Below are 14061 nucleotides of genomic sequence, written 5' to 3'. Positions count from 1 at the left end.
ACAAGATGTGTGGTCTGCAGACTCTACACAGAGGCATAATTCTCCATTGGCTTTACACATGTATAGGACTCCATCTAAAGCTGTTGCTTCACACACTACTGGTTTGGGGAGCTGGAGGCCAAGGCTGGCACTTATTCCTTTAGCATGTAGACAGGATTGTCATTTGGTAAATGTATGAACTCTGCCTAAGCATGGTCGGCCCATGAACTAGTTTATGAAGAGGAAGAAGAGTTTGGATTTGATATCCCACTTTATCACTACCCGAAGGAGTCTCAAAGCGGCTAACATTCTCCGTTCCCTTCCACCCCCACAACAAACACTCTGTGAGATGAGTGGGGCTGAGAGACTTCAAAGAAGTGTGACTAGCCCAAGGTCACCCAGCAGCTGCATGTGGAGCAGCAGAGACGCGAACCTGGTTCCCCAGATTACGAGTCTACCGCTCTTAACCACTACACCACACTGGCTCTCAGTTGCTATAAACAAAAGTGCAATTCTGCATGCATTGGGCCAGGGTTGGGGATTTGTGGCTCTTCAAATGTCTCCAATTCCAGTTGTAGTCCAGCAACATCTAAAGGGCACCAGGTTCCACACCCCTGCAATAGGCAGAACAAAAGCTACTTTCCAAGCATTTCTCAATATGGTGGTTGCTCTCAACCAGTACAATCCTTCTAACATCAGGTAACTGTAATCTGCAAATATGCAGTCAACCTTAATTAACCCCTAAAGTCAGTGTCTTACAGCCAAATGCTCAGGTGAGCAACCTTACACCTCCACCGACACATATTGCATTTATGAAAGACTGAGTTCCGTCTGTGATAACTGCACCTTTCATATGACAGTGTTTGCACGACACAATAAGCATTATTTCTTTTGTACAACGCAACCATTCAATACTGATGACATCTCAACATGAACTGCATGGCAATAACAAGGGCAATATACCACACCCAGTTTCTCACTGTGAACAGGAATAGGCATTTGTTTCTAGGAAAGAGACTGTCTACTTTGCTAGTCATGTAGGTTCCACCATTAAATAAAATATAAATATAGATCATGAGATCTGTGTCTTGCACACTATTCCTCCATCAGTCAAATGAATAATCAATTTTGGCTATATATATTTTTAAATACATTTGATAGCTATAGTGGTCAGCAATATTGTAGTCTAAGACTTCCTAGTAATTCAGAATTTTACAATAGTGGAAATGGGAACAATTTATTACATCTGAGCATCTGTCCATTTTTCCTTTGTTTTTGGCTTGGCTTGCATAGGACTCTAAATCACACGGAGTAACACATTATTATTCTTTTTGTTTAGTCATTCTCTAACAACCCTAACATGCAACATTTTAGAAACTAGCTATACCTGAAATCTAGGAAATTCAAGGAAGTTTCACTAACATTCTAGATAGCAAACCGTTGATTAACCTTTCTTCTACTTCCACTCTCTTGTAATCGGGGGTATATTAAAAATAATTACTGTAGCATCTAAAATACACTCTTCTGTTAAAATTACTGATAAAACTCATGAGGTGATTTGGATTCTACCTCCAGATTGTTTGAAATGGTTTAGGCAGCCTCCTCTCTAGTTTGCTGATAGTTAATGAGGGATATCTCAAAGGCAAATGCTAATCTGATGCATCTTGCACATAGGAGTTCAGCTACTGGTAAAGGTGAAGTGTTCAGAGCCTACTTTAAAAAATGAAACTTGCTCCTCACAATGCTACATATAAAAAGCATTGCAACTGCTCTTATTTCAAAAGCAGCAATTACCATGTAAGGAATGGGGAAAGGGAAGGGTGATCAAGCTGTTCATAGTGAATTGGTTCATTAGCCTATGTCAACCCATCCCCAAAACAAGGAAGGTTTCTTGCACCATAAAATGGCTTCTTGAAACAGATACAACGCTAAATAAATCAAGTTTAAGAGAACTTGCTCCAATTCTTTTAACCTACCCTTCCAACTGGGCAGCGAGTTGAGAGCCATTTTGGAAAGATAAAGATGATCACATTTCTACATTTTTTTCTGTCTTTTTTGAAAACCAAAAGAATAAAGTTATTTTTTGAACATGAACAATAGAATCGTGTCTTAACCAATAGCTGTGTCCTACCAAGTTTTATTGTTGGCTCTCAATGCCCATGGAGAAATTGGTCCACAAACAAAACAATGCTAAGCATGAGTTAAACTTAGGATTCACGTAGTTCCACCAATGAACAGCAATTTCCCTGAGTTTGTAGTAGAAAAAGATTTCCCCACTGGTCCAAAACTATTAGCACTTCAATATACTGAGGGAGACTCTTTCACTAAATGTCCAGTCACTGGTCTAATTTGAAGAAGATAGGTGAACTACTGGAATGTGTCTGAACAAGACTAGGAAATCAAGATGTAAAACCTGCCAATTGCAACCTCATTCGAAGAAAAAAATATTGTAGTGGAACATAGAAAAAAGGCAGTAATTCTAATTATTCTGTACTTACAGTACAGAAACCAGCTATTGACAAGTTCATAGAACATACCTTAAAACAATTTTCAGTTTTGTTGGAAGGAACTTTCCAAACAGAAGCCAGTGAAAAGGTGCAAGGGAACACGCCTTTCCATTCTGAAGCTCTTCTGCAGCAGAGGTTTACGCACTAGCAGTATTTTAGACACATCTTATAGAGAATGGGACAAAATGTGGAACAGTTACACTCACACACTATGGTAGCCTAAAAGTGTTTGGTAGAAAATTGCTTTGCCTCTTTGACTAGAGAGAGCAGAACCTGCCAGTTGGGTAACCTATCAAGGTGCTGCATATTCAGTTTCTTTCATACACGGTGAGCAAAAGTGCAAAGTCTAGAAAGTGGATTAAGGCCAAGAACATTTGACAGATATCAGTACAAAAGAGGAATCAAAGGAGATGTTAAGAAAGAAAGAAGAGCTTGCTCTATAAAAAAACACCATTAGCACTACATGCTTTTTATAGCAACAACCAGCAGGTGGCGATAGAAGTTCCTATCCTCTCCATTACTAATTCATTCATCACAGTGATGACTTTATTTACACCCCTAGAGCAGCAAGGAGCTTTATAGACAAAAGCATTGCTATGGATGGAAACCTTGCAGGTTTCATTACGTGTCAGAATGTGTTCCAGTGTACTTTACAAAAGGTGCTCAGGCTTCCCAGCAGCTCTTCATACTAGATTTCCAGTTGCATGAATCCACAGTAAAACTGCCAGGCATTTTGTTTTAACCATGGTCTGAGCATGGGTCAATTCCAGGTTAAGTCCATTCCAGGAGCACGTTGCAGATGCTAGGAAGATGAGACTTTGTCAAAGCTCAGAGTTCAGTGGTAAGTAAACATTTCGGCCTTGTTGTAACATCTTCTGCAGCAGGACTGAAATGAAAGCAACACACAATCTGTGTGGGAGATTTAAGGGGAAGGCTCTACTCAGAAGAGGGGTGCTGCAACTGAATGAACTCAGCCAATCAATTCAATAACCTGATGGGAGAGCAAACAATTCCAAACGAGGTAAGGTAATTCATACCTATCAGAGCCAATGCAGTGTTATTTTACATGGGAAACACCAAGGGTAAATACTGTAATGATCAAATTAAAAGCTGCCGCTGTTAGTAGAATCATCTTTGCCACATACAGCCAACAATGATAAAACTTTATCTGCAGTGAAGTGCATATGCTGATAAGCGGAATGCCTGCAATGCTCACTTCTGACAAAATGCCCCAGTAGTACATGCATTTCTTTTAAATGCAGCAGCAGTTACATAGACTGACAAATCTGAGCCCCAAAGACTGACAGAAAACCACTGGTAAAAGTCACTTGGTAAAAGAATAGCAAATTGCAAAGTATTATTGTGCTTCCCAGTGTTTAATATGAGAACTGAACTAGTAAAAAAACACAAAAAACCAACCCACATGGAATAAAATAAGATTCAAATTAGAATTCAAGTAGCATAGCATTCCCTTAACCCAATGTAAAAGCAAGGAGAAAAGACTTACCTGGGCATGATTTCAGGTGAGTAAAGTAGAGGTGGGGAGCCAGCAGAGATGGTCAGTGCCTCAGTGCTGCCTTTCACTGCCTTAAGAGCTAAGGCAACATCATTCCCTAAAGGTCCATTGGAAACCAGTCCACTCTACAAAACAAAACCAAAGGAAGGTCAGTAAGGTCACACAAAGCAACCTGGTCCATGTATTCCCTTAAATACATGGTCCCAAAAATGTGTTTGTCAAGATACTGCAGTTACAGGGAGATGCTTACAGAGGTGGACCGATGGCTTGGAAGAAGGCTAAGTGCTCCAACCCTGTTTTTGTTTTCCCAGCTGGGCTTATTTCCAAATCCAAACTCTGGATGACCAAAGTCATTGAGGCAATTTGCATGGGTGGAGGGCAGGGGAAGGAAACACTGGACTTGCCAGGAAGGGTTCTTGAAGGTGAGTAAGAGGAGCTGCCCATATCATCAGATGTTGTCCTCTCATGATGATGAAATGTCACTGTCTCTCGCCTGCCACTGCCCTAGCATCTACTTCAGAAGGAAAACCCTGAATATAGAGACAGCACAGCTGCTTTGGAGTAGAGCTAGGCTCCCAAGGCACCATAACTGTCACAAACACTAAAAGGAAACACTGGTGAAACGAGAATGGCAAAAGCAGTTTTTACTCTTCAGTGCTATGCAATATTAGAGATGGGTTTTGAGAAATTTATTGCACAGAACCACAGTAAAGCCTTTTCTTTTTTTAAATGAACTTCCGCGATTCAGGTTAAAATATACTGTTCAGTTACTGTTACTATTGGTTAGACGTGAGTTATTTTTAAAACAATCACCTGAATGCATGCTTAAAAATAAAAGCATATATATCACTCTTAAGAATTAGTGAATATACTTACTGGCACCAACCACCTGGGCAAAACTGCTGGCGGTGAAGACACCTAAAACCCAGAAGCAAAAATGATCTTAGAAACACAGAAAGACATAGGAAGTGTTTGGCTATTGCTCTCCTAATGCTCTCCACTGCCCTCCCCTCTCTCATATCACCCTATTATGTCAAAGAGGTCACATAGCTTAACAGCAGCAAAGGTAGTATCACTGGCACCCCCTCCTCACAACACCTAGGGCTAGAAGAAAGGCTATCCCAAGAGGTAGCTGTGTTCCCTATACATCACTGAGGTTGAAGAGACTAACCATGGCCTTAAATCCCTGGCAGAAAAGGAAATGAATGAATGAATGGTGGCACCCTATTCTCCAAAGGAGCCCAGGGAAGCCAAGAGAGCAGACAGATGGCTTGTTTCTTCACTCACAGAGAATCAGGAGAGTGGGTTCTAGTCTAAGTACTAATCACAGAATAGTTGTATCAGACTTCTTAAAATGAAGCAAGATTTGCTTGCATGCACATGTAGTACAGGATTCTAATGTAACTCCACTAGTCCAAAAGCTCACTTAGAAAAGAATTATTACATGAGAAACCAGCTTAGACAAGTATCAACTGGAACTACAGATGCCTTGTGTGCAAATGATGGAAGCATAAATCAATCATGTTTTCCTTCTAAAATTATCAACAGCACAATGAAATCATTGAGTTCCATTTAATTTCCACTCTTACCCGAGGCATGGCTTCTGTAAAGTCAATTAGATTCTCTGCCTGTGATGTTAACAAAATCTCTAAGTCCTCTGGAGAGTTCTGCAAAACACAAGTTAATTAAATTACAATCTGTCACTGGGTGGAACTGCTGGTTTTCCCACCTACTATCTCATCCACTTCTGAAAAAACTGCAAGTTGTGAGGATGAGGTTTGTGAATCTTTTCCTCTTATATGTTGGTTTGGTATACAAGAATACGCTTTTCATTAAGCCATTGAAACAATAAAATACGGTAGCAAAGAATCCCACTGCTGCTACCCTAAACTGCATGCAATGGGAGGCTCAAACCAAAGAAGGTTTCCTATACACAAGCTCTTCAATTTGAGAGAATATTGACATTTGTGGAAGGCTTTCAAAACCCTAGTTTGTACATAATTTTAAACATTATGCAGTGCACAGCTAAACTACGGAATCTGCTTCCACAAAAGGAAGAAATGGCCACCAACTTGGATGGCTTAAAACTATTTGGCAAATCAATGGAGGATAAAGAGGTACCAATGGTTAATAGCCACAATAGCTATTGTTTCTACCTCCACTGTCAGAATACAATATGCCTCTCTTTGCTGGGGATTGCAAGTGTGGAGAGTGCTGTTGTGCTCCGTTCCTGCTGCTGATACGCATATGGGTGGCCACTCTTAAGAACAGAATGCTGGACTAGATGGGACTTTGGTCTGATCCAGCAGGCTCTTCTTATGTTCTTACGAGTTTCTTGCATGAGCCTTGGGCTTGCACCCTCTTCCCTTGGCACAGCCAAGAGGAGGAGATTGGAAGTTTGATGATTAGCGCTAACAATGGTTTACTGAAACAAGTAAGTCAAAATTGCTACAATCTGAAGTTGACTTGTTTCAATAAACCATAGATAACACTAACCACGGTTTGTCCCATGGTTCATACATAAAAAGCTGCAGTTAGCTAGAAACAGAAGTAGACGCACCCAATCTTCTTGTGACTTTCCCTGAATAAGAGAGAGACGAGAAGGGGAGTGCATACAGTTCAAACACATAGTAATGTTTAGCTATGGCTTAATGGTATATCTGAACAAAGTCAAAGTCTCTGGGTGAATCAAGAAATGCTGCAGTTAGAAAATGAATCTTGCTGCATGTTTCAATGCACAACTAAGTGTTTTGTATGGAGCCCCTACTCTTCTGTGCTGCAATTGCAACTTACTCATGCAGGAAAACCTACTAGTCCCCACAAAGATACAACATACCTTTACAATAGCAGCCTCCTCTGTAGGAGCCAGATTAGGAGGACTCAAAGAATCCTCAGGGCTAGAGGCAGCATTATCCTCATTTAATTCATTCCTGCAAGATGAAAACATGTCCACCATCATACACAGCATGTGCAAAATAACCAGTGTTGCTCTTCACAAACAATCTGAAGACATGACAAATGATCACTGATCACTGTGCCTCATGGCAAAGAAAAGATTATTGCCTGGGAGCAAAGGCTGCCTTTGAAGTCTTTTGTCATGTGAACGACAGCATCTTAGCACCTGCTGCCTCAGGCAAGCCCCCTAAAATGCATTGTGCTGTGGACAGATGGCTGCAAAAAGACATTATTCCAGAGTATTCAGCACACACTCCTTTACAGGAATCCATGGTCCCAAGTAATGGCCAGATAAGAGGGTGCCAAAAGCTCTTTCCACTCTCGGGCACATGCAAAAAGGACAATCTATATGGCAACAATGCTTTCAGAGATCTATTTAACATATGAAGTCATGAAAAGACTAGCAATCACCGTGGTTTCATACAACTGTCTTAACTGACACTGTATTTTTACATTCTCTCACATTCAACCATTTCATTCCTCCTTATGCGATAATGATTCTTTGATCCTATTCCTCCCAGCAGTGAAACCTCAGATGTGACCGTTCTTTGGGTTTGCAGGGTGTAAAAATTTGTATCAATCAGTGAAAAGGCAGGAGGAAGGGGAGGAGAGAGAGGAACCCTTTGCCTTTTGCAAACTCAGCAAGGACCATGTTATTAAATGAAGGACTAATGGTTTAGAAACAATAAAATAAAATAAAATAAATGAGCAAATTAGGGGCACAGCAGAGTTGGTTATAATTCCAACCATAAGCCATGAGAAGAGTATTCAGTGAATGTATGAGAGAACTCAATTAGTAATGATACGAAGACTCTTCATTAGCATACTGGTTTCCATGGAAGTTAGCAGTGATGCAGCTAGAATGAAGCAATTCTAATATGCCCTGAAGCACACCAACACAATCTTTTATCTTTAGATATTGCCCTTTACTAAGAGTGCAGGGCTACAGCTAAAACAACACTGGTCCTCTTCAGAAAGCTAAGGGAGCTTAAGATTTTATTTTATTCCTAAGGCTTTTTATCCACTTTTCTACATAAAGGTTGGCTAATAAACAAAAATCCAGGAGCAGCTACAATCAAATTTCAGAGCAGTAGATGTGGTGGAATCCATGAAAAAGAACAATTACCAAGAAAAAGCTCACAGAAATAAAACCATTTTCATTGCTTTTCTTAAAGCATACAGTGATGGGAAGTTGCTCCAAATTCTGGGTGCCACAACTGAAAAGGCTGTGAAGAAATGCAAACCCGAATTTATAATGCCTTTAAAAATTATTTCTCATATTGATTTTGTGTTATAAATAGGATGGTAACACTGTTACAGGGCTGGATGGACACCAACAGTGTCCAAGAGGAAGCACTCCACTAAGAGGTTGGGTTCTGTTCCTCTGTTATTGATTGTTTCGACTGTGAATAAGCCATACTAATTGTTCCTTGGTTTCTGGCAGACAAGCAAAATGGCTAACCTGGCTAGAAATTGCTAGGATTAACTGAGTGAGCCACTCAAAAGCTGAGCTGTTTTATTCTTTCCTAGACTTAATCTCTATGAAATCTTCCTGCTGTTTCCCTGCCTTAAGAATATTCCCTCCCAGAGGACTTACGGAATGAAGGCATTGGAGATAGGAATCGCTTTCAGCCTCTCTCTCGGCTCCTGGAACACGGGGCTCTGGGCTCTCAGAGGGCTGTTCTGAACTTTTCCAGACAGAAGAATGCTCCTGAACAAACCAGAAGTTTGACTATGAGCACGTTACAGGAATTCTAAGGTCTCATATATATAAATCATATCACCTTTGCCACTATTCTCCAGTGAACAAACCTTTGCATTAGCAATAAAAAGTCAAGGTGTAGGCCAGTGCTTCTCAAACTTGGGTCTCCAGCTGTTGTTGGGACTACAACTCCCAACATCCCTAGCTAGGCAGGATCAGTGGTCAGGGATGATGGGAGCTGTAGTCTAAAAGCAGCTGGAGACCCAAGTTTGGGAAACACTACTTTAAGCTATTTTCAACCATGCGCCCAAGGCTTTAGTGTAATGTAGATTTTAATAAAGCATAATTCTGCTAGTCTGGGCAAATGAAATAAAGTTGACTGTATATAGATAGATTTTGCAGAATTTTTTACGCTTCTGCTAGACACAGAGGGAAAGAGTACGCATTTGAGAGAGTTCTACGTATAGCAAGAGCTGAGCAGCATTCAATTATGACCATGGAAAACCAAGCTCACATCTCCTCTTAGTGATGAAGCTTCCTGTGTGGTCCTGGGCCAGTCACATGTGCTTGGCTTAGCCTGCCTCAGAGGATTGTTCTGACAATAAAGGTAGCACCGCCCTGAACATCTTAGAGAAACTACAGCTCAGTGATGGGAGCACATACAAGTGATTTCTGGTTGAATTCCTGACATCTCCAGCTAGAAGAATCCAATAGCAGGTGAGGTATCTCAGCCTGAGACCCTGGACAGCTGCTGTTAAATCACAGTAGTTAATACTAGGCTAGACAGGAAAACACTGTGCTTTGGTATAAGGCAGCTTTCTATGCAAGGTGGAATAAAAATAGAAACAGAGTATTTTAAAACTAAAGCGTACATTCTCAGGATACTGAATTCTGCACTGGAGCCGGGCATGATTAGAGAATTGCAGAGTTCCACCTCTCTTTCCATCTTATGCACCCAATTCAGTACCAATTTAGCAGACAAAAATCTTTGCAAATCCTTAGCCTGTGGGAAGCCAAGAGTTGCTGGTGCCAGGACTTCCCATGGCATTTACATCACACACCAGTGCACTGAAACTAATTCCTTTTCTGCCTCTCTCAGAAGGGCGGCCAAGAAGTGACACTAAGCCATGGGAATTCCTCTACCCTCCATATACTTGCATTTGATCTGCAGGCCAGGTGGTGATATCCTCCCTCTCTCAGGTTCCCAATCCAGTAATGAGGAAACGTAATCTCTCTCTCTCTCTCTCTCTCTCTCTCTCTCTCTCTCTCTCTCTCGGGCTAAGCACTTTCATTGGGTTCATGAATTCAAGGGAAAGTCAAGCCTACTTGTAAATTAAGCATTCAGGATAACAACAGAAATACCGTATATACGCGAGTATAAGCCGACGCAAATATAAGCCGAGGCACCTAATTTGACCACAAAAAACTGGGAAAACTTATTGACTTGCGCATAAGCCGAGGGTGGGAAATGCAGCAACTACTGGTAAATTTCAAAAATAAAAATAAATAAAATTACATTAATTGAGACATCAGTAGATTAAATGTTTTTGAATATTTATTTCAAAGAAAAACAGGGGCAAGGAGTTCCATAGGCTTGACTCTGCACCACAGGAATAAGCGTTTTCTTTTATTTGCCCCCTCCCCTCTTCCAACAGTTAGGCTTTCCTTTTTATTTCTTTGGTGTATTTTATGTCCAATATTTCCATCCCCCTACAACCTCTATCAATAAATGGGACTGATTCCTGAGTGTGAGGGGGTTTATTTTCAGGCCCTTTTCTTCCCTCCCCAAAGAACCCTCCCTTCCCAAACAGCCAAGCTGTGAATGGATCCAAAGGAAGATAAGAGTTGCAGAGCTCCTGTGACCTTGCCTCCTCCTGGGCTTTGCAGAGAGGAGGGGGGCAAGAGCCTCTGTTCCTTGACTTGGGGGTCCTCCCTGCACCCTCCCCTTCATCCCAGGGACCCCCCTCTTCTCCCCAATGGACCCTTTGCAAGATGAGCAGAGACTCACTGGATTCAGGAGGCGCCTGGGATGCAGCACATGCAGAAGAGAGAGACAAAGGCCCCCTCCTCCTTTTGTAGGTGGGCTTGGTATTTCCTGACCTCTCTAGGAATCCCACTCAATCCTTTTTAACCCTTGGCAAGCCAGTGCCCCCAGCTTCTCTGATCCTGTCCTGTGCCTTTTGCAGGAAAGAGCTTCTCTCCACTTCTCTCCCCCCCCCCCAACTGACAGAGGGGGAAGCATTGTGCAGTGCTTCTCCGATCCTCCATTCTGTGCCTTTCTGCTGGTGAGTGGAGGCAGAGGCGTCTTTACCCTTCCAGTTTGTGTCTGGAGGCGCTAGGACCTCGCAGACAGCTGCAAACGCACGGGATGGGATCCTGCGGATCGGAGGGATCGGAGAAGAGGCGTCTCAGATCTCCATCCTGCGCATTTCCTGGTGGGGTGGGGGGGGTGGGGAAGCGGAGAGAAACTCTTTCTCTCTGCTTTTCCTACCCAACCACCTCGCAGACAGCTGCAAACGCACAGGACGGGATCGGAGAAGATGCCCCCGTCCTGCACATTTCCCGGTGGGGTGGGGGGAGGGAGAGGGAAGCGGAGAGAAGCTCTTTCTCTCTGCTTTTCCTTCCCCACCGCCCGCCTCACTTGCGCATAAGCCGAGGGCGACTTTTTCAGCCCAAAAAATGGGCTGAAAAAGTCGGCTTATGCGCAAGTATATACGTTAGTAGTCTTTCTAAACTATCAGCTAATTCCAATTTTATGGGAACCTTTCCCATGTGGCTTCAGAGTAACTGAAGTAAACTGCCCGCACTGCCATGAGTGCAGTTATGCCTAAACCCTTCAGCACAATTCACCCTCAGTGCCTATACCTGCCAGCAGCATCTTGAAGGTTGGTGTTCTTATTGCCAGACATGCTGTCCTCCCTCATGACCTGAAAGAAAAAGAGACATAACAGAACACTTCAGAAATAGTGAGTTTTGCAGAGATTCATGATTTTATAAAAAGCAAGGCAGTTCCTCTGCAACAGGTCAATGACAGGCTACATGCTTACTGTGAAAAGGAAACAGAATAGAGATCTGAAACAGTCCCATTTTACATGGGCAACGTATCCCAATACATATTTCTTTTAAAATTTAAACACCACCTTTGCATCTTATTAGGGTTTCTAAAGTGGTTTACAATACAAAATAAGTATAATACTAAGCTCAACAATAAAAGTAATAAAGACAAAAAAACAAAACAAAAACAACAACAACAACAACCAACCACTCAGTAAGGTCAAAATAGTTGCATCAAAAACAGGCAGATACAAACCACTGACTCCCCATAGCTATCTCCAAATGCCCTGATTAATAAAAGAATTACTATTACACTTCGAAAACCAGCAGGGAGCCAGGCTGCACAGAACGGATACTGAGATAGAAAACCATACTGTATCTTGTAGCCTGCTTAGCATCCAGAGATATCTCACTCTGGTGTTTCTGTATAGCATGAGCACATCAAGTATGACCCCAGGTACTTATTCGTATTCAGTCACTTGTGATCTGAATGTCAAGTTGGGATCTGAATCTTTCAATGCGCCTGTTTAATATAATTTCCTGAGTAATATTAAACTGACAGCTTTGGAAATGAGAATCGGAGAATGCAGCAACTTTTTATGTGGCAGCATCTGTGACATATAAGGTCCAATTACGACAAGGGGACAGGGAGCTTGAACCATCAGATTTTCAGGAAACTATTTTAACATTTAACATTGTAACCACAGCAAATGTGCATCATCAACTCCAGTCAAAATGTTTATTTAATAAAGAAAGGTATTCCGCAGCTCTTCTTGTTATCAGTAGTTACATCTTTCTGCCCCAAAGCAAAGTACGGTCAGGTAAAGGCCATAGATCAGATGGACATTTTATTTGGCGAGGATATTTTTTTATCAAGAGGGAAAATAATAAGATGCAAAAGAATGAGCAAGAACAAATCTTCCAACCTGCAGATTTTGCAAGACTTTTAGAAGGGAGGGGAGCAGCAAAGAAGAAAAATACTACACTACCATGTGGAAAGGTGTGAGGGGCCAAAGGATGGTTCTCTCACACTAAATTTAAAAAAAAGCCACCACTTGCTGAGAAAAAGGTCTGCACGCCGTCTACAATGGAAAGCTTTACTCATCAATATTCTATGAGAACCGCAGACAGAAAGTGGGAGGGCGCAAGATGACAGAGATTAGTTTCACCCTCAGGATTTTCTTAGCCTTCCAAAAACCGGAGCCACAAAAAATATCTCCATACCAGGCACAAGGATTATTAGCAAGATCTAAGTCACTCAAAGAAAAATACTGCAGAAATGTGCATTTACTGATCACAATGGCCAACGCCTGGATTACAGCACTTACCTTGTTCACTGCCTCGGCCTGGGCCTTCAGAATGTTGCTCTTGATGTCTGGAAGCAGCCGTACAGAGGCACTCGCTGGGCTCTCAATGGCATTGTTGAGACATTTCTCCGTCAGCTTCACCACCTCCTGCTACAAAGTAACAGAGGTGTATTAATTAGCAGCATCTCTATAGGGAGAATCCAGGTAGATTAACAGCCACCGGGAGCAGCATAGGGGACACCCCATCGGGGGTCTCAAAACCAGAACCTGTAAATAATTATGCTTCAAACCGACAGGCAGGAATGAATACATAGAGTACTGGAGAAAAGCCTGTGCAATCAGAGATGTGTGGTTTCAACAGCAATATATACAATTTGGAGCATTTTGCAAAAGCTCTGACTAGGAACAAGGTCTGCTTGCTAATGTTTTGGAACACACACTGCACTAAGAAACCAGAGCCAAATCAGAGGGGCACGTGCTCATTAACACATGCTTATCAGTGCAGGTATAAAGCTGGGATAAAAAGGGAAACACAGAGCGTGAGTGTGGTATAGTGGTTAGAGTGTTGAACATGGGATACCAGGGTTAAATCCTTTCTCAGCCATGAAACTCACCGGGTGACCTTGGGCCAGTCACAGTCTCTCAGGGCTAACCTACCTCAAAGGGTTGTCGTGAGGATAAAATAGGGAGAAAGAACTGTATATACTGCCTTGAGCTCCTTGGGAGTAAAGGTGGGACATAATATCGATAAATAAACAAAATAAAAGGTATTGGGGCCAGGGTGAGGGGGGAATTTTTGATTCCCATAAACCTTGTAAATACTTGTAGCAAAAAGTAATTTTCCAATTTTACCTCCACATTAAAAATCCATTTCCTTTTAAACTACTATTTTATCAAAATTAGCTCCCTCTTCTCCCAGCTCCTCTTTTCCTTCCTCTTCCTTGTTGATGTCCAAATAGGGAGAGGCAATATTCTTTTTGCCTCTCGGGTTTCTTTCTGCCTTCCAACCAGAATTATAGTGATTTGTAGACACAATCGTTG

At 41.9% G+C, this 14061-nt stretch overlaps 1 protein-coding gene across 2 annotated transcripts in view; it reads right to left on the bottom strand.

Annotated features, from left to right (window-relative positions):
* Positions 1-557: 557 nt before the first annotated feature.
* EPB41L5 (erythrocyte membrane protein band 4.1 like 5) overlaps positions 558-14061 on the bottom strand; it is a 65310-nt gene continuing 51806 nt past the window's right edge. The window contains exons 19-26 of one of the 2 annotated variants that reach the window (XM_033162036.1): positions 13042-13170; positions 11525-11586; positions 8555-8668; positions 6839-6932; positions 5592-5669; positions 4879-4920; positions 3994-4127; positions 558-3372 (exon numbers count right to left, since the gene is read on the bottom strand). In XM_033162036.1, coding sequence (XP_033017927.1) covers positions 3315-3372; positions 3994-4127; positions 4879-4920; positions 5592-5669; positions 6839-6932; positions 8555-8668; positions 11525-11586; positions 13042-13170 — 711 coding nt within the window. In that variant the 3' untranslated portion in view covers positions 558-3314. The remainder of the gene's footprint in view (positions 3373-3993; positions 4128-4878; positions 4921-5591; positions 5670-6838; positions 6933-8554; positions 8669-11524; positions 11587-13041; positions 13171-14061) is intronic. The other variant, XM_033162045.1, reaches the window with a different exon arrangement.

Source organism: Lacerta agilis, chromosome 1, assembly GCF_009819535.1.
Source record: "Lacerta agilis isolate rLacAgi1 chromosome 1, rLacAgi1.pri, whole genome shotgun sequence".
In the NCBI taxonomy this organism is placed as follows: domain Eukaryota; kingdom Metazoa; phylum Chordata; class Lepidosauria; order Squamata; family Lacertidae; genus Lacerta; species Lacerta agilis.
The sequence above is the reverse complement of the archived record's forward strand: the minus strand, read 5'-3'. Positions and strand labels throughout refer to the sequence as shown.